Below are 21,971 nucleotides of genomic sequence, written 5' to 3' on the forward strand. Positions count from 1 at the left end.
ATGATTTTGTTTTTGCAAGTGGCTGCTTATATTTGATTATGAATAGTAAGGTGTGGCCTAATGTTCATTATGAATGTGCTGCAGCTGTGCCACTCTTCTACCATTCTAGGGATCTCCCCTGCCTTTACCAACCAATGTCCCTTGCTTTCCTTTCTCAGTGAGAGAAAAGAGTAGGCACCTTGCTGATCAACTGTCTCACCGATTTACAGCACATAATAGGTCGTAAATTGCACAACAAATTTTTGTATTCATGTCTGATGGATACTTGTTAAGTGCTGATTCTTCCCCTTTATAATATTACTATTGCTAACCACCATACTGGATAAGGAAGACTTTTCGGCAAAGACACTGCATTCCAGAAGGTGCCTTTGTGCGGCTCCTTGTCGACTCCATTCCATCCTAAATGTAATGACTGGTGCTTCACCCAGGCACGCTGGTGTTAGTTCTTTTTTTCTGTGCCTTTGTACACTGACCTGCAGCTATCTTCCTCAGAAGTCACAAGGACACCAAGGTGCCCCATGGTCTCAACCCCCAGTCTCCACCTGAGAAGCCAATTCCTCAGCTAATGCTGATGTATGATGAGAGTATAGCTACTGCATGCTTCTGGCCTTTTCACACCCTCAAGGCAGTATCCTCAATTTTATTTTTTCCTTTTAAGGCATCTTCAAGGGCTTCGTTTTCAGACCATGTCAAGGCCCACCACCCCAACAGGTGCCCAGTCCTTTCAGGGTAGGGGATACAGCAGACAGCGTCCAACTCACTGAGGCAACTAACATCCTAGTTCCCAACCCCTCCTCCAGTAGCCTCCCAGAGCCTTTGGTTTGTCCTTGGCAGCACACAACTACCCTGTGGGGCGCAGGATCACTCATGTTTTTTCCACCTGTGTCAAGCTGAAACATCTGACCGATAGATCTTAGAGATAGTAAAACAGGGCTAAGCCCCGTCATTCCTTTCTGCCCCAACGCCTGTTCTGCCTACATCAGAGTGGCTTTTGAATGACTACTTGTTCTCTTTTAGTAGGACGTTCAGGCTCTTTTGGAGAAGGGGGGGCCTAGAGTGGGTCTGAGTGTTATTCCCTGTATTTCCTAGTGCCAAAAAAGGACAGAGGCCTATCCTGGATTGTAGAAATTTAACCCCTCCGTTTCTTCCTGCCAAAGGACAAATGGAAGATGCTTACATTAGCCAAGGTCCTATCTTCCCTGGACACTGGATGCTGGTGTGGAACCTGCAAGACACCTATTTCCATTTTCTAGTCCTGGAAGCCCACAGGCGCAACCTTCAGTTCAAGATGATCTACAAGCATTTTAATTTTGCAGCGCTCACTTTGGGCCATACCAGTGCTCCTTGGGTGCCCACGAAGATGATGGTCGCAGCATTTGTTTGGAGGTTGGGTATACTACTCTTTTGATATCTTGATGATTGGCTGCTAAAGGCGTGCTCGCCACAGTTAGTTGAAGAGCATCTCCAGATGACACCCAACCTCCAAACATCACTGGGATTCACGATGACTGTGCCATAGTCACAACTGACTCATTCTCAGAGGCACCCTTTCATTGCGGGCCATCTTGGATCCTGTGCATGTTCGGGCTTCCTTCCAGGCTAGCAACACCAGGACGTTCGGGCTATGATCAATGTTTCAGCCTCAGTCCTGGGTCTCAGTGAGGATAGGTCTGAGCCTTATTGGCCTTTTTGCCTTATTGCATTCTGCTTGCCATGTGGCACATGCAGTCAATGCAGTGGGGTTTGAAGTTTCAGTGGCCCAACACCAAGGAAATCTATTGGTCTCCATCTAGGTTTTGGTGGAGACTGCAAAAGGTTTGCAGTGGTGGCTTCTCAACTGGAATTGGGCCGGCATCGGGCCCCTCATTCTACCTCACCTAGAGCTGATGGTGGTGACAGATGCATCACTGCTTAGATAGGGAGATCATCTAGGAGAGGTGAAGGTCAAAGGACTCTGGTCTCTGGAAGAGATCTGCCTCCACATCAACTTGCTGAAGTTGCAGGTCATTCATGTGGTATTGAAAGCCTTCCTGCTGTCCATCAGGAAAAGGCTGGTTCAAATCCTCACCAACACCACTACTGCCATGTGGTATTGTGACGAGCAGGGTGGAGTTGTGTCGTGGGCTCTGTCTCGAAGTCCTGTGGTTCTGGACATGGATAAACTGTCAGGGCTTTTCCCAGCTCATATACTGCCTGGCGAGGTATTGAAATGGCAAAGTGGACAAATTTTGCGGCAACCTCTAGTGGATCACAAATGCCAATAACATCCGGAGGTGGCGCAGGCCACCTCTCAGGAATAAGAATTCATGGCTTGATCTGTTTGCTGTCACTGAGAATTGCAGTGTCCGTTATGTCAATCAGTCAAGCCGGGACACCACTGACTGTTTAAGCAGAACAACTGGAACTAGCATTGTGCTCAGGCACCACACATGGAGATTTATGGGCCTCTCTGGTGACTTTCTGGCGTTACTCATGGATATGCCTTCTGATGGGTCTCGCCTCCTTGGCGAGAAGGCAGATTCTGCCATTGCATGCTTTCAGGAGAATATAGCTACTGCATGCTTCTGGTCTTCCCACACCCTCAAGGCAGTATACTCAACATTTTGTTTCCTTTTAAGGCATCTTTAAGGGCTTCGTTTTCAGACCATGTCAAGGCCCACCACCCCAACAGGTGCCCAGTCCTATCGGGGATGGGGATATGGCAGACACTGGGTCTCAGTGAGGATAGGTCTGAGACTTTTGTGTGTTGAAGTTCCAAGACGGCTCTGTCTCGGAGGCTCATTTTGGCTAGTGTGAAACATGGGACTCGTATATGCCTTCACACTTCTGCTTCTCCTGGCCAGAGTTCTGAAGAAGATCAGGAGCGACGGGACCCAAGTCATTCTAGTATCTCTGGATTGGGCCAGGAGAGTGTGGTTCCCAGGACCTATGGGAATAAGAGCCTGTCCTCTGATCAGTCTGCTGCTTTGGGAGGTCAGTAGTTTAGTATTCAATAGCCAGTGTTCTAAAAATACTTTCATATTTAGAAATATCCTGTTTCAGCATCAGTAGTGAATCCTAGTGGTTCACTTACAACAGAAGAAAAATTACAAAAGTATTCATTGTTTTCTGACAAAATTAACATATTGAGTATTTTGAGGATTGCAGTAGTGTTAGCTTTTAAAATGCAGTCGTTCCCACCAGCATCTCTTCTCTGTCTTTCTAAATTGCACTGCATTTGTTCTCACTGAACGAGTTGCCAGGCCTAGAAAATCCTGGCATAACTTGCCTGTGATATTTGTGAAGGCACTAGAGATTACAAGACGAGTAACTGACTATGCCACTGGCACTGCTTTTTATCATTAACTGATACACATCTTAACTTCGATCTGTTCCCTGCCTTTCAACCAGTTCCAAATCCAGATCACAAGTTTTCTTTCTTCTGGCTCAACATTGTAGTATTTTCTGAAGGTTAAAGAGATGTCTCATTAATCATCTTTGATATATTGCCTTGGTCCATGTTCAGATAACTCAGTTTCATTGAAATCCCAGGCTGTGCTGTGCTGTCTTGCATTATTTCCTCTGTTATTCTTCAATCTTACAGGAGGGGAGTCTCCCTCATCAGTAACTCGTGTCAGTTGTCCAATAATCTATGAAAATATGGAATAGGGCATATAACCCTATTTATGGTTAGGCCACGAAAATGCTGGTAAAACTCTTGTTAAAATATTTGGCTGTGTGTTATAGTGAAAGTCTACTGTAGGTAAATATAAATACCCCATGACAAGCTCAGTCCCTCACTGTCAACTGACCTACCCGAATACTTCAGCCATGCTCCACCCACCACCCCATGTATAGCACATTTCCAAGGGATAAGAAGCACTGCACAGAGACTCCTCCTTGCACGTCTAGAGCAACTCAAAAGACAGCAGTATGGTCTAATACCATCTTGTCCAAGCGATCATCCACCCATGCAAATGAGCATTAAGACGCGGGGAAAATTCAAAAACTTCAAATCTGAGATGAGGAAAAAATTCACACTCCACTTCGATGGTTTGAACACAAAACACCTTTTGTATTAGGTTTAAATGTATTGTTTTATTATATATTCTTTTTGATGGCTTTAGATTTTTTTTATGACATTTGTATGCACCATTCAAATGTCTTAATCAATGTTAAGCTGTTTGAATAGCAACAGGGACTTTAGAAGCAGCAAGAAAACAATAAAAAATGAACAGTGAAATTGAAAATGTATATTCCATAAAACCAAATTTACACAAGGTGTTTTTAAGTATACCCTTAGGTTAGCTGGACGCCACACTTTTCCAGAAAAGTGATAATTTACGCACTCACTGCTGTTCCTTTAACAGTGAGGTTGAGTCAGCCCAGGTGGCATTGTCCTACCTGGGTGGGGCTAGGTGGTCATATGATGAAGAATGACACTGTATAGTGTGTGAGACCACCTAGTCCGTAAAGGAAACTTTCCCTCCACCTCCGAACCTCGACTCTCCACGGTATTCACCAACATCAACTTACCTAATATGGTCTTAGAGCTACTAGGAAACTTGCCACAGCTTAGAGCTCTTGAACACCGTACTTTCTTGTGTAATTTTGGTTTTGTGTTTAGGGAGATCAGTACGGTGTTCTTCCCTTTGGATATATATATATGTTTGATGGCATGTGTAGCTGCAGATACACATGCTGTGCACATCCCGCCATCTGGTGTTGGGCTCGGAGTGTTACAAGTTGTTTTTCTTCGAAGAAGTCTTTTCGAGTCACGAGATCGAGGGACTCCTCCCATTTCGGCTCCATTGCGCATGGGCGTCGACTCCATCTTAGATTTTTGTTTTTCCGCCATCGGGTTCGGACGTGTTAGTTAGAATCTCGGAAAAATCGTCGGTATTGTTTGTGTTCGGTATCGGGTTAGTAACAGCAGATCAACACCGACTTTTGAAGAGCTCCGGTGGCCCTTTGGGTTTTTTTCGATCCCCCCCGTCGGGGCCTGGTCGGCCCGGCCACGTGTCTCTTCAAGGCTGATGGAACGGACCCCATTCCGCTTCTGCCCAAAATGTCATAATAAGTATCCATATACAGATCAGCATCTGGTCTGTAACTTGTGTCTGTCTCCAGAGCACAAGGAGGATACCTGTGAAGCCTGGTCGAGGAAGACATTAAGAGACCGAAGAGCGAGAAGACTGCAGATGGCGTTGGCGCCGACAGGACAAGGGCGTTTCGAGGAGGAAGAAGAAACCTTCCCCATCCAGGAATCGGACTCGGACGAGCTCGATCCAGAAGAAACGCCGAAAACCGTGAGTAAGATGTCGAAACATAAGACTCACGAGAAGACAGCAAAAGCCCAGGGGACGCCACCGCCAACAGGCCATGGCTTAACCCAAAAAATAGGTGACCGATCATTGGCACCGAAAAAGGGCATGCATGTGACGAAGTCATCCGACTCCGGTCGAGATACCACCACACAACAATCTCGGGCCCGAGACAGCGGCTCCGAGCAGATTCGGCACCGAGACAGTGGCACCGAAATGGTTCGGCACCGAGACACCACGATGCCGAAAATAAAGAAGGTTTCCTCAGAGCCCAAAAAGGCGACCGAAAAGATTTCGATTCCGAAACATCCAGCCTCGGAACCGAAAACAGGTTCCTACACAGAGGAACAGGGATTGTCCTCCCAAATGCAAGGACATAAGTTCAGAGAGGAACTTGAATTTGTTGAGCCAGACTACACTCAAAGAAGGCTCCACATTCAAAAAGACACAGGGAAGATAAGCACTCTTCCCCCAATTAAAATGAAAAGAAGACTTGCCTTTCAAGAAAAGCACAAGCAGCCACAGGCAAAGGTGGCAAGACAAACAACTCCACCACCATCTCCACCACCATCAATGCACACATCACCGGTAGCCACTCCACCACTGATGCAATCCCCGACTCATACTGCAATGAGTCAAGATGATCCTGATGCATGGGACCTTTATGATGCTCCCGCATCAGATAACAGCCCAGACTGTTACCCTGCGAGGCCGTCGCCACCTGAAGACAGTACATCCTACACGCAGGTGGTCTCAAGGGCAGCTACGTTTCATAACGTCACCTTGCATTCAGAACCAATTGAGGATGACTTTTTGTTTAATACACTCTCCTCCACTCATAGCCAATACCAAAGCTTACGTATGCTCCCGGGAATGATAAAACATTCCAAACAAATATTTCAGGATCCTGTAAAAGGCAGAGCCATAACTCCAAGGGTGGAGAAGAAGTACAAGCCACCACCAACAGACCCTGTTTATATTACGCAGCAATTAACACCAGATTCTGTGGTTGTTGGGGCAGCTCGCAAGAGAGCAAACTCTCATACCTCGGGAGATGCACCACCTCCAGACAAGGAGAGTCGCAAATTCGATGCTGCGGGTAAAAGAGTTGCAGCACAAGCAGCAAACCAATGGCGTATTGCCAATTCACAAGCACTTTTGGCAAGATACGACAGAGCTCATTGGGACGAAATGCAGCATTTCATAGAACACTTACCCAAAGAGTTCCAGAAAAGGGCACAACAAGTGGTAGAAGAAGGACAAAGTATCTCCAATAGTCAGATACGGTCTTTAATGGACGCAGCAGATACGGCTGCAAGGACAGTAAATACTGCAATAACGATAAGGAGACACGCATGGTTGCGTACGTCAGGATTCAAGCCGGAAATACAACAAGCCGTGCTGAATATGCCCTTTAATGAACAGCAGTTGTTTGGGCCGGAAGTCGACACTGCTATTGAAAAACTCAAAAAAGATACTGATACCGCAAAAGCCATGGACGCACTCTACTCCCCACAAAGCAGAGGCACATTTCGCAAAACACAATTTAGGGGAGGATTTCGAGGTCAACCTACAGAGGCCGCAACCTCACAAACAAGGCCCACTTATCAAAGCCAATATCAGCGGGGAAGTTTTCGGGGGCAATATAGAGGGGGACAATTCCAAAAAAATAGAGGGAAGTTCCAAAGACCCAAAACCCCTCAAAACAAGCAGTGACTTCCAAGTCACACATCCCCAACACAACACCTGTGGGGGGGAGACTAAGCCAATTTTACAAACATTGGGAGGAGATAACAACAGACACTTGGATACTGGCAATTATCCAGCATGGTTATTGCATAGAATTTCACAAATTCCCTCCAAACGTCCCACCGAAAACACACAATATGTCAAAACAACATATAGATCTTCTAGGACTAGAAGTTCAGGCATTACTACTAAAAGAAGCAATAGACTTAGTACCAAAACACCAGAAAGGAACAGGAGTTTACTCTCTGTACTTTCTCATACCCAAAAAAGACAAGAGTCTGAGACCTATATTAGATCTCCGAACATTAAATACCTACATCAAATCAGATCACTTTCACATGGTGACATTACAAGACGTAATCCCACTACTCAAACAACAAGACTACATGACAACACTAGACCTAAAGGATGCATATTTCCATATACCGATACACCCTTCACACAGAAAGTACTTAAGGTTTGTATTCCAAGGGATACATTACCAATTCAAGGTGTTGCCATTCGGAATAACAACTGCGCCAAGAGTTTTTACAAAGTGCCTAGCAGTCGTAGCTGCACATATCAGAAGGCAGCAAATACATGTGTTCCCGTACCTAGACGATTGGTTAATCAAAACCAACACACTAGAAAGGTGTTCACAACACACAAAGTATGTCATAGAAACCCTCCACAAACTAGGTTTCTCAATCAACTACGCAAAGTCACACCTTCTGCCGTGTCAAACACAGCAATACTTAGGGGCGACAATCAACACAGCAAAAGGGATTGCCACTCCAAGTCCACAAAGGGTTCAGGCATTTCACAATGTAATACAGGCCATGTATCCAAATCAAAAAATACAAGTCAAAATGGTGATGAAACTCCTAGGCATGATGTCCTCATGCATAGCCATTGTCCCAAACGCAAAGTTGCACATGCGGCCCTTACAACAGTGCCTAGCATCACAGTGATCACAGTGGTCACAGGCACAGGGTCAAATTCTAGATCTGGTGTTGGTAGACCGCCAAACATACACCTCGCTTCAATGGTGGAACAGTATAAATTTAAACCAAGGGCGGCCTTTCCAAGACCCAGTGCCACAATATGTAATGACAACAGATGCCTCCATGATAGGTTGGGGAGCACACCTCAATCTATACAGCATCCAAGGACAATGCAACACTCACCAAAAACAGTTTCACATAAATCACTTAGAACTATTGGCAGTATTTCTAGCGCTGAAAGCATTTCAACCCATAATAAGCCACAAACACATTCTTGTCAAAACAGACAACATGACAATGATCTATTACCTAAACAAACAGGGAGGGACACACTCAACACAGTTGTGTCTCCTGGCACAGAAAATATGGCATTGGGCGATTCACAACCACATTCGCCTAATAGCACAATTTATTCCAGGAATTCAGAATCAGTTAGCAGACAATCTCTCTCGGGATCACCAACAGATCCACAAATGGGAGATTCACCCCCAAATACTGAATACTTACTTCCAGAGTTGGGGAACACCACAAATAGATCTATTTGCAACAAAGGAAAACGCAAAATGCCAAAACCTTGCATCCAGGTACCCACAAGATCAGTCTCAGGACAATGCGTTATGGATGAGTTGGTCAGGGATATTTGCTTACGCTTTTCCCCCTCTCCCACTCCTTCCATATCTAGTAAACAAGTTGAGTCAAAACAAACTCAAACTCATACTAATAGCGCCAACATGGGCAAGACAACCTTGGTACACAACACTACTAGACCTCTCAGTAGTGCCTCATGTCAAACTACCAAACATACCAGATCTGTTAACGCAACACAAACAACAGATCAGACACCCAAATCCAGCATCGCTGAATCTAGCAATCTGGCTCCTGAAGTCCTAGAGTTCGGACACTTAGACCTTACACATGAATGTATGGAGGTCATAAAACAAGCTAGGAAACCTACCACTAGACATTGCTATGCAAATAAGTGGAAAAGATTTGTTTATTACTGCCATAATAATCAAATTCAACCCTTACACGCATCTGCCAAAGACATCGTAGGATACTTACTACATCTGCAAAAGTCAAAGCTAGCTTTTTCTTCCATTAAGATACATGTTACAGCAATTTCAGCTTACCTGCAAATTACGCACTCAACTTCTCTATTTAGGATACCAGTCATAAAAGCATTTATGGAAGGTCTAAAGAGAATTATACCACCAAGAACACCACCAGTTCCTTCATGGAACCTCAACATTGTCTTAACATGACTCATGGGTCCACCTTTTGAGCCCATGCACTCTTGTGAAATGCAATACTTAACGTGGAAAGTTGCATTTTTAATTGCCATCACATCTTTAAGAAGAGTAAGTGAGATTCAAGCATTTACCATACAAGAACCATTTATTCAAATACACAAGCATAAAGTAGTTCTATGGACAAATCCTAAATTTTTACCAAAAGTCATATCACCGTTCCACTTAAATCAAACTGTAGAATTACCAGTGTTCTTCCCACAGCCAGACTCTGTAGCTGAAAGAGCACTACATACATTAGACATCAAAAGAGCGTTAATGTACTACATTGACAGAACAAAGATAATTCGAAAAACAAAACAATTATTTATTGCTTTCCAAAAACCTCATACAGGAAATCCAATTTCTAAACAAGGCATTGCTAGATGGATAGTTAAGTGCATTCAAACCTGTTATCTTAAAGCAAACAGAGAACTGCCTATTACACCAAAGGCACATTCAACTAGAAAGAAAGGTGCTACCATGGCCTTTCTAGGAAATATTCCAATGACCGAAATATGTAAGGCAGCTACATGGTCTACGCCTCATACATTTACCAAACACTACTGTGTAGATGTGCTAACGGCACAACAAGCCACAGTAGGCCAAGCAGTACTACGAACATTGTTTCAAACAACTTCAACTCCTACAGGCTGAACCACCGCTTTTGGGGAGATAACTGCTTACTAGTCTATGCACAGCATGTGTATCTGCAGCTACACATGCCATCGAACGGAAAATGTCACTTACCCAGTGTACATCTGTTCGTGGCATTAGTCGCTGCAGATTCACATGCGCCCACCCGCCTCCCCGGGAGCCTGTAGCTGTTTAGAAGTTGATCTTGAACATTTGTAAATTTGTAAATATATTACTTTAAACTTCATTATGTACATACGTATTCACTCCATTGCATGGGCACTATTACTAGCAGATGGAGTCGACGCCCATGCGCAATGGAGCCGAAATGGGAGGAGTCCCTCGATCTCGTGACTCGAAAAGACTTCTTCGAAGAAAAACAACTTGTAACACTCCGAGCCCAACACCAGATGGCGGGATGCGCACAGCATGTTAATCTGCAGCGACTAATGCCACGAATAGATGTACACTGGGTAAATGACATTTTCCATATATTTCTATATCCTCCACTCTCCCTTACTCTCCAGTTGTGTTACGGAATGTATATTTCATACCTTGGGATTAGAAGTTACCATATATTCAAATAAATTTGGACCTCAGTGCTTGCTACAGAACAAATAAATGGTGACCTGGTGAAGTAGGCCCACCCAATAGACCAAACTGAGTTAAGTGCCCGAATTCCGTTTCTAAACGAAGGAAACTAGCATAACCTGTATGTGCCACACATGAAAACTAGGCTCACGAAAAGCTGGGCTTTTTTTGTTCTGTACTTCATATGACCCTTAGTCTATGGAACTGATTTCTTTGGCATCCATTGTGCACATGCTTATATGCAGGTGTCAGTTTTTAAGTCTGCCTTAGGGTCTGCTTATGCTTTTTTGTAAGTCTTGTGTTTTCTAAAACAATAATATAAATGTATAAAAATGTACTTGCTTAGAGGGCTTTAAGCCATCCCTCTACAGTGCTTAATTGGAGCTGGTGGTTGCAGATGGGGCCCATGCGCCCTTATTTTTGGGCACCAGCACTTATTTTATCTGATCTGACTTTGACCCAGAACAGGAAAGAGAAAAATGCAAAAGAGGGAACAAAGGAGAAAGAAGAAAGACGGAATAAGAGTAAAAAAGGGAGCCGGAAAAGAAAATGCAGGAGTGAATTTGAGCGACAGGGAGTGGCTGGTAGTGGAGTAAAAATGCATGAGTGGGAATCAAGACTACGCAGTTTAGGTATTCACCATCACAACCTTCTGCAGCATGATTGGCAGCTTCTGAGCAAAAGGTTTGGGCACTGGCACTAGCTGTTTTACAAATTAATCACTGACCGTCCGCAGCCATTGGTCTGTTAAAATGTCATTCACAATTTGCTTCTACCCACCACAGTCTACAGGATGCGACAATAGGTCAATCTGTTTCAGCAGATGTCTTTCTTCCCTGTGAGTCACAGCATTTTATTCTTGGACATGTGCACATCTGTCTAAAATGAAATGCACTTCAGTGTCGGAGCTGGTAGGCCAATCTCTTCTTTCATTTCTCCTTTAATTTCAATTGTTTTTTTGTTTTTGTTTTTGTTTTTTTTAACTTTTTTAAATGGGTCATTTTACGTTTTTTCATACCCATGGGCATCAAATGTAGAATGAGGCATTTTATTTTTATTATTTTGACACTTTTAATGTCTATTGCATGTTTTTGAAAAAAAAGAAAGAAAAAGTAGTAAGCCTCTGCCAATGCGTGTTTTTTGTTGTTTTTTATACTTTTTTACCTTGCTAGAAAGTCCGTGCCGAAAAGCGGGTTTAGTCAATGTTTCTCTTCTTTAAATATGGTATGCTTTAGATCTGAATATTGAGAACTTGATGTGCTTACACATTATGCACACGTAAGCCTATAAGAATGTGTCTGCAGAGGTTAAATGTTGAGGTGAAAGTATATTTGGAGCCACATTGCATGAAAGCAGAGGGAAGGATTTTGTAACCGAGGGAGATTAAGCCTGGCTTGTGAAGCTGTAATAGATGGCTCTAGGTTCCAACAAACAAAATGAGTCATCCCGGGTAAAGCAGAAACATTGCAGCACCTTGGATTACTTCTTAATAGTCGACTGAGTTGGGAAAACGGAAGCACTCATTATTGCTGCTAGTAAATTAACATCAACAACACAGTGCGTTGCTGCAGGAACCAAAGCTATTTTGGGAATACAATGAAGGACGTATCAAAAGCGTACGCAAATATGTACTTCTGCCACTGTGGGAGACCTTGTTTTGTCCTTGCATAGAGTCGAGTTTCATTGCTTCATTGCAAGGTTGTGTAGAGGTCTTTGACAGCATAGATAAGAGTAATCAGACTGCGCCAAGCAAAAGGAAAATATATTTGTAGTCTGATCTTATTAAATTGTATCTACAGTCTCACCTGTAGTATCAGTGACTGCTTACAAAGACGCAGATGTGCCTTTCTGAACTTGAGGCGCATGCACATTCAGAGATGTTTCTGTTTAAAAATCAGTGTGCCTTTCCCAAGTAAAACTGATAAATAATATTGAAGTAACACATTGAAAATCTTTCAGCAGTATCAAGAAGCGTTGTCTGATATTGAGGTGACCACTTCAGCATTGTTCATGGGAAGTGGAGCAGCTGTGTGCATCATGATTAGGTCTGGAGATTAAGCCTGGAGTTCCCCACTTTGTGTACCCATTTCCACGTGAATCTGATTCGGGGGTGTAGGCATGTTAGGTCTCCGTTCCTGGTGCCTACTTTTTAGCCTGTTGCAGTTGATTGTTGCTGTTCTTGCTAATGGTATAGTTACTCTAGCTCAGCAATACTTTAGCATGGCTGCTCATGCAGGCATTCTGTGGCAGTTTTTCTTTTTGAAATTGCAATTTTACAGATTACCTAACGGCCATCCAGGTGCATGTAGCACATGTAAGGCCATAGTGTGTGTGGGGCCGGGCCATGTGTGAGTCAGGATGCTTTTAGGAAAGGGTGCTTGTGCGTAAAAAGCTATTGTTGCAAAGAGTTTACAGGAATCAAATCCACAATTTGTGATCTAAGGGGTGTGTATGGTTAAGAAAACTGGTATATGAAAGAAACTGTATTATTAGATAGGGGAGAAAGATGGTCCTTAGTCTTGCTATTAAACATAACAGAAGATCCACAAAGGAATTGGATTCTCCGCAGATGACATTAAAATGGTTCCTGTTTGTCTGTTGTGGAAAGAGTGTAACTCCAGCATTAATAATTGGTAATTCCTTAAATATAAGTAACTAGGGAAAGATATTTGCGTTGCACGGTGCAGAGTACTCTCCTGCTTGACACACCATTCTTATATTTATGGAATTACCAATGTTTGTGAAAATACAAGCGTACTAAGAACGTACTGCTATTCTAATCAGAGGCTAGAGACTTGAATAGTGGTATTACTGACAGCTTTGAGGAAGTCCGTTGGAGAATAAATAGCCAGAGACGAAACATCTGTTGGCTAGTTTATGACCAAGTTTATGTTAAGGATTTGATTTCTGTGGTTCACAAATAAAGTACACATGATTGGGACTTATTTTTGTTGCAGTGCTCGGGGATGAACTCTCATAGAAAGAATGTTATGCTTTGGCAAGTAACAGATGCAAGCCTTTCTTCCTTATCTAGAACCCAGCCACAGTCACTTGTTTTTCCACATCTTCATTTGGGTATTGTTAGGTTGCCTTTTTCCTGCTTCCGATCTAAAACTCACTTGATACGTGTGTGTGTTTTCGTTTTTTTTGTCCACAAGGTCCCACCTTTCGTAATTAATGCACAGATTTTGACAAAGTTGGATTTAATTCCTTTCTGACGTGGCAGTTGTGTGTGGATCTAAAGCACCTTAATAAATTCTTAAATTGCTAATTGATGGTTCTTAGTGAGGTCATTGCATTTTGTAATGTCTTATAATATCAGTGAGGAGCCAGTACTTTGTGGTTCCCTTTTTTTCTTTTGTTTTCCTCTCCTGTATTAGTCTGTGTCATGATAGCAGCTCGGAGTAGATCTTTGATGTTTATTTTGATGGGAGATGGGGATAAATTGAAGACTAATCAGGTAATAAATCATTGCATTGTCATAATGCGTATATTGCCTGTTGTAATCTCTTGCTCATTGTGAGCGTTTAGCAGCCAGGACACGAAATGTAGATATTAATGTAGATGAGTCACAAGGCCTCAGTGAATACCTTTTTTATCTCCAATATTAGCGCAGACTGCAAACACCTAGCATTACTGGGGGAGGCAGAATATATCCAGTACAATCACAATCAACGTAAAAGCTAAAGTACAGAAGATCTCAGGCAAAACTGATTGATAAATAAAGGAATTTTATTTGTAAAACCTACAACCCATCTGTAAAAATAAAATATAAGAAATTAGGTTTACGGTTTCTATAGAAGTCATTGGGATTAACAGTTTATCATTCATGTCAGTGGTGGCCTATTATGGATATGGGAAGGATCTGAAAGGAGAAGCATGATTAACTACCCATATCGATTTTTTCACCTGGAGTGGGAACCTGAGCTGCAGCATAATGCATAGGTAGCCTTTTTGCGGCAAAGTTACCTATTTACTTACAAGTTTAATGGATCTCAGTTCTCTTCATCTGCTGATGTCTCTGAGGAGGGATTCCTAACACCAGTTTGTAGAATGCCAGCTTCGGATAGCGCATTTCTGTGAACCTGCAAAACGTGACAAAGGAGTGGAAGTCAGCTTGGTTGTGTCTACCTCTGAACGATGAGGAGACGTATTCTGGTGCATCTCGAATAATTTTTCAAAAGGAAAACATATATTGTTGGTAGTGTGCTTCCAGAAATCTGGCCAAGAATTTCCTTCTTTCTGACAAGAAATCGACTGCAATGATCACAGTAGGGCGACATGCAAATAATCAGTGATAATCCATGATATGTCTTAAGTTTCAGATCTGAGGAGCAGAGCGTGTTAGCTATCAGATAAAACTTATCACAGTTGATCTCCTGTCTCTAAGGAGGAGTCTGGAAATCATATATTCTTTTTTATAAAACTGCTTTTATTGGAGTTTTTTTGTAAGACAACTGACACAGGGTGTAAGCATTACAGGCTATAAGTGGTAATTTGTGTCACACAACATAGTTGTGGTCCAGTTAGCCTTAAACAAAAAGTAACAAATTATAAAAAACAGTTATCTTCCCTCCTCCCCTTCCTCACATAAAATGCTTTATAGTCATGGCTTTTATAAAGTATGTATTGTCAAGGAGATTAAACTGCATAATGGCATATTATTTAAGAAGGCCATAATAATAGGCCACAATATTGGGCCCAGTAATCTCATATCCCTCCATGTTTTTGAAGGGCAACCGCTGGCTTTGTGTATCATTTTTTTCAAATAGCCAGGACTCCTCTAAGCCTCATTTCACTTTCCCTATACTTAGGGCAGTTGAGAGATGCCAGTTTGGTGCTACATCACATTTGGCAATGATTAGGACAGTGTTTAAGAATATCCTCGAATATTGTGTTAGGCCACTGTCCACAATGATATTAAGGATTACTGTATCTGGGTCCAAGGAGACACCAACCCCCAGCACCTCTCCACATATACTCTAAACGCTAACCCAGTAACTATGGATGATGGGACAATGCCAAATGAAGTGAAGTATCCCGCCCCTGAGCCAGTCACAGATTTTTTTTTTTGTGAAGTATACACAATGTAAGTATTTAAACTGTACAAGCCTCTGTGTCTTTATGTAATGGTCCTGGGAGAGGCCAAGGCCTCTCTGTATTCCATCTTCTCCACAGGGCCAACATCCGCCTCCCAAGCCTCTTGCAGTTTTCGGAACATATCAGGTGTATTGACAATAGCTTTATATATGATGGAGATGTTTTGCAGATCGCCTAAGTCAGCCATTGTGTTGGAATCCCATATTTTTGGTATCTGACAAAAATATATCCCTATGCACATTGGACTATCATGACTGACTTCAGCTTGCTTCAACCTGGAAGAAGTGGGAAAGTGTACTTGTGCAGCACGTTAGCTACCTATAATTCCAACCACTGGAATGTAATAGGTGTACTGTTCTAACAGACGAATTGTGTTCCAGAATTATTGGACGACACCCCCATATCCTTCCCCAAACTGCTTGTTTTTTTATATTTATTATTATTATTATTCTTAACATATTGGCCTGGTAGCTGCTGCAAAATACTACTGAACAGCTCACTATTTGTTTACGTGCTCCCATGTTTTTTTTAACACTCTACTTTTACAGCGGTAAAGTAAAATGGCCTCGTATTGTCATGATGCTTGGCCTGTGCATACGGTATTCATAGTTTTTTTCTCTAAATTGTGCCCTCAGGCCAGCACTTTCTCCTGTCCCGAATTACTGCTTTTTAATCCTTCCTAAAATACTTGGGGAATTTATAACTTTCCTCAAAATATTCCAGGACTGGAATTAGGTTACTAAATAAGCCTCTCTCAATATTTGGGCGGTTGTTCTTTCCTAAATATTCCAGGACTGGAGTTAGAATAGTATGTTTGACCTACCACTGTCCACCATGCCCACTGCTGCTATGGCGGCACAGTTCAGGGCAGGAAACACGAGCTGTGCGTCTGTCACATCATTACAGCTTACACTGCTAAGCAGGCACATAGAGGTCTGCTCAAATTTGCCATCTTTAAACAAATGGCTGCCCTGTACTCGTGTGCGACTTTGCATTGCAACATATGCACATGCATGTGCTCTTCCACATGGCAATCAACCAACCATTGGTAAAGCCAGTAGGTTGGCACTTGCCTTTAAAATGAAAACCTATTGGCTTTACCAATTCTTGTTCTTGTCTTCCCTTTTTATTTTGTGGTGTAAAATGTGCAAATGTAGAATCGAGTATGGTCCCTTATTCGATGATACATAACACTAAAATTAGAACTACTACATTCGTTTATTTGAAATAGCAATACAGAATGCGGTTATGTTAGAAATTCATATGCATTCTTTTAAATAGACACTAGATTTATATGTTTTGTCTGCAGCTAATATGAATAAAATACTCTGAACTTTAAAAAGAAAGAGCCAAAGATTTGTTCTTCAGGTTTTGTTGACCACCGACTGGCCGTTTGAAGACCTTTTAATCCACCAGTCCCTGGCAATAGTAAATCTTCAGCAGAGTTGTTTGCAGAATGACCCGAGTGCATGCACCAGACCGGTGCATGACACCAACACACACATCTCCCTGTTTGCCTGAGAATTCAGCTTTATTGAGCTTGGTTCTAATAATTTGCAAGTGCTTCTAATGCACCAAACTAAATGATTCCTTCTCATCCCTTTAGGTGGAGCAGTTCTGTCCCCACTCGTTAGGAATATATCTTTTCCACTTATATCTTCCATCACCATTCACAATCTGCTTCTTTTTTGTTTGGCAGGTTTCCATTCGATTCACTCCAAAGTGTTATAATTTCCTAATCAGCCTCTGTTTCTCCCACTCTTCTAACAAGGCCCTGAATGGATGACACATCTGTTCCTTCAAACGTCCACATATTTATTATTTTCAGCTGGAAGGCACAAAGACAGTCAGGTGCAAAATTTCAGAAACCAAGAACATAATCTACTGAAATGTGTGCTTTTGGTGAATGAGCTTGAAATGTATATGTGCCAAAGTTGTTTTTTGTGTAGAAGATTAGAACAGTAGTGAGTCCCTATCAGCACGTGGAACATGAGCTAGCTGTGTGCTCCTATCACTAAAGGGACACACCCTAAGTATCCATGTACTGGGAACACTGAGCTCTGAGTTACCCATAAAAATATCCAAGGTTGAGAATTGACTAGAGAAGGGTACGAGCACTAGAAAGGGGCGGGGGTTGTTCCTGTTACAGCTACATGAATGGAGTGCTTGCTTACGTTTTCCAGTACTACTGACATTTATCGAACAGTAGCAATGAGCTATACACCATGTAAACCCCTCACTTCCTTTGACCATGGACAGTTTTCGGTCCCTTCCTCTCTCCACCTTTCTTTGCTGTGCCATAGCCTTCGCCTTGTTTCTATGACCGTATGTTAGTGGACACAGATCAACTGCTTTGTCATGGGTGAAAGCCACTTGTTGACGGATAATTTGAGCGTCTCACACCCCACCCATATCACCTTAAGTTATTTAGCCATTAATATCAACATCTGTTCCTCTGGTAACCTCCTTACATTTGACCTTCCTGAAAAAACGTTGTCACCTGGCACTGTGCCTTGTGTTTCACATTTATACTTTGCAGATAGACATCCTAGTTGATCCTGGACAGGTATGTTCCTACTCCCCTTTGTGTTCAAATCGGGCACGAGGAGGTAGATATGAAAATATTTACATGGTAAACTACTCAGAGCATGAGGCCAAGACATTGAACCCAGCTCACTTTTATGGTCTACTTTGTCAACAATCTGTGCAAGATGTATGCACGTTTACAGGGAGACCAAAGTCAGGAGGAGCATGGGCAGAATCAACAGTATCTGTCTGCATGTTATTGTTGTAGATATTTTAATACTTACTGCTTTTATGTATTAGCAGTATTTATTTTGAAGGATCTAGCCACAGGGGTACTAACACACTGCACAAATACCACATGAAAGTAATAACAATAGAACGTTAACCACAGTTAGTTGGCTAACAGTATCTAGACCTTACTTCAGAAGTATAAATCTTTCTCAGCACCTCTTGGCATAGAGAGCCCCGTTTTGAGCTAGAGTTTCCTTTTGGAAAGATATGCTGTGCTCTCACAAGGCATGCAGCACGCATCGAAATAAGTTCAAACTAGAGTTGGCGGCTTTACTCTTGCCAGTGTGAGGCTGGAACTAGTCGGTGGCAGGCCACTGGCGTCCCATTCAGGACTACACGGGGCACATCCGGCCTCCTGCAGGCAGACTTTGGTTCACTGTGCTGCAAGGACGTCGTGCTATTATTTATGGTTCAGTGCTGTTCGCCATCTATTGCTGAGGTGTGTTTTACAGCCGTACCCCTTATTCTTGGCAGTGTCGTTCGTTGTTTTGTTTGTTTAATGTGTTAAATATATTCGTGCCTAACAAAATCTTCTAGTTAGTCAAAGACGGATTATGATGAGGGGAAAGGAGGACAGACCCGGATAACATTACCTGGACGATAGCAGCTAGGAGCTTGGCTGATGTGAGCTGCTAATGGACATGATATGACAGCTCAGGTTTCTACAGGGTTAAGAAAAGTTTTCCTTCACTGTCCATGCCAGCTTCCTTCATGCCATTCGTATGACTGTCTCAAGTGCGGACACTTGAGCGAAGAACGTGTACTGTGCTTGTTTACCCAGAGGCCTCGCTATGTATGAATGGAAATGCTGATAGGAGGGTTATCTTGAATACCAAGAGGCCTGTTTCCACAGTGGATTTGGTATGAGCCTTGTTTTTTGTCTTCACAGCGTTGATACAGAGCAGCGATGACTCTCACCCGGTGACTCCAGGAAAGATGAGCCAGCGCCAGGGGAAAGAAGCATATCTCACCCCGACCAAAGACCTAGTCCAGGCGACTCTCAGTCCCGGCATCATCCCCAGCCAAGGTAAGGGCACCATCCATTTGTGCCACCCGCTTCCGGCATAAATACGAGACTTGACTTGCTGTGGAGACAGCGCAGCCCTGGCAGAGCTCCTTATCGCTGCTACTTCTGCCGAGCGTTAAGGTGGAAAGGAAAAATCACTTGGAAGGTCATTCGAATAATTCATTAATCTTTGCTCTCCGGGTTATGATGAGTTCGTGCACCTTTGTCTAATATATCTCACTTGGCAAACCACAGTGAAATTGTATCTCTGTAGTGTCCTGTTCACTTTCCACATGTGCTGAGTGTGTGACGCACAGGCTGCAGCGGTAGAGAAGCTGATCCTTCACTTGGTTGAGGCTTTTCAGAAACTCAGACATACATTACGGTATATTTTCCACTTTTTCGTTTTAAAACTGGCTCCATTTCAGTATAATTCGTGATTTTGTATGCCATGATGTGTTTTGCTGGATATTTGTCTCAACAGTTTTCTTTAGTTTTTCCTGCATTCAAGTTGTATTTGGGTTGAAAAGCATTTTTCATCATTTTACCGAGGACGCAGCACACACCATAAAATGTCAAAAATGGATCCTCCGGATGCTTTAGAATAGAAACACCAGGATGGAATCCAGGGACCTAATCGGGACTTGAGTTTAGTTGTACAAGGTGGCTTTTTGCAGATTTTATCATGTGCACAATGCTGGCACAACTATTCAAAAACCCTGAAACATTCCCATTGCCTCTAACGTTTATTATAGTTTTTATAACCTTGTCCTTATCTCTTTCATCAATGCTGCTACATATGTCAGAGTTTACTTTCATTTACTCATATCCTCATTTTCAACGTCATGCTTTTTAATATTGAAAACGAGAATTAATATTGGAGACAACTTCAGTAGTGTGGATGAACTAGGTTTGAGCCCATCATATGCAGTTTTCATTATACTGGAATCTATACCGTAAAAAGTGGTCCCAAGAACTCTTCTAGGATTAGCTGGGAATTGAACCCCGGAACACTTGACTAACGTCAGTATACCTGTTCATACATGGTTGAGCGAGCCCCTGACCCACTGTAATGGTGCCTGTAGATATAGAGCTTTTGCTGTGATGGCAGACTGGCTATCTGAGCTATTCCTGTTCAGAACTGCTCCAGAAAAATATGCATCCCATGAAGAAGCCTTGCAGACCTGGTCTGTGAAGAATAGGAACACCAAGATAGTATAATCAAGAACCAGCTTCAGGCCTGCCTAATTTTCCTGTCGTGCTGATACACTGAAGACTTTGGAGTTGACAATATTATGACTATGGGGATGCCAGAGGGAATGAAAGATGAAACAATGTGGCTTTTTCAGTGTGTCTGTTGGACAAAGTAGCACCTGGAGCAGCTCCCCCTTAACCCCCTGCCCCAGGAGTGTCTCCATGGCCTATTGTGGCCCAACTACTTAATTATAGGGACAATTATTTGCTTTTGCAATCTTCAAGGAAAAGGTCTGTTGATGACGGGAAGCCACAAAATATTCCTTTTATGTGATTATACTGCAGTAGTTAAGGTTAGGAGACGGTGTAGGTGAGAAGCAAAGACTTCTACAACTCAAAAATAAATGTATGTTATTGTTCCCAGCAGACTTAAAGATCATCATGAGTGAAAACATGTATTTTTTTTCCTCAGAGCCCAATGAAACATGGGAATGGGACACTGTTTTGACAATGGACAGTGGTAAAAACATATTGATCTGTGGCCAGAGAGAATAAAGAGAACCAGAAATAGGAACAGAAACGGGTCAATAGGAATAATAAAATCTACACTGACAGAAACTGACACCCAACTTGAATCAGAGCACGCAGAGGAAGAAGATGAGAAAAATTGTCTTGAAGCTCTGCTAGTGAAACAAGTGATGTTTGACAGTATATCCTGAGCTCACTACATAAACAATGCATCGGGGAGTTAACAAGGTATCTTCCAAGGTGACCACTGTCTTAAAATTTGACATTTTAATATATGGTAATTTCAAGCATATTTAATGTGAGCAGATACATGTTTGAAGTCTTGTGGTCAAACTGGTGCCTAAGGGTTAAATACGAGCAGAATAAAGGGAACCAAATAGCTTGTAAGGGCTGGGCAGCAGCCATTCGATCTGTCCTCTTGAGTAGTATCTAGATATAAGAAAAAGGGCTACACGCCTTCTTGAAACCTAATCTGCGTCTTTGACCCAAGAAGTATAGTATTATTTGCCAGTTAGAAATGGATGTAGTTAGAGGAAAGAGAAAATTGTTTCTCATTTCGGTGATGTAAACGCCAGATATCAACCAATTTGGTCGAATTAAAAAAAAAATAATAATAAAGATCGAAACATGAAAAAAAAGCTTTAGGAGGGCGAGATTTAGTATGAGAGCATCTATCTAATATGGGGTCAGTTATCAAATTAAAGTCACCACCAATGATTAGCGATACATTATCTAATTTAATCACTTCTGATGTAAATACTGACCAAAACTTAGGATC

General features: G+C 42.4%; 1 protein-coding gene across 1 annotated transcript in view; it reads left to right on the forward strand.

Moving 5' to 3' along the window:
* The window catches only part of OSBPL8 (oxysterol binding protein like 8), a 943,374-nt gene that overhangs the window by 469,766 nt on the left and 451,637 nt on the right, over window positions 1-21,971 (forward strand). The window contains exon 5 of the mRNA XM_069229570.1: window positions 19,355-19,492. Coding sequence (XP_069085671.1) covers window positions 19,355-19,492 — 138 coding nt within the window. The remainder of the gene's footprint in view (window positions 1-19,354; window positions 19,493-21,971) is intronic.

This window comes from Pleurodeles waltl, chromosome 4_1 (genome assembly GCF_031143425.1).
Source record: "Pleurodeles waltl isolate 20211129_DDA chromosome 4_1, aPleWal1.hap1.20221129, whole genome shotgun sequence".
NCBI lineage: Eukaryota > Metazoa > Chordata > Amphibia > Caudata > Salamandridae > Pleurodeles > Pleurodeles waltl.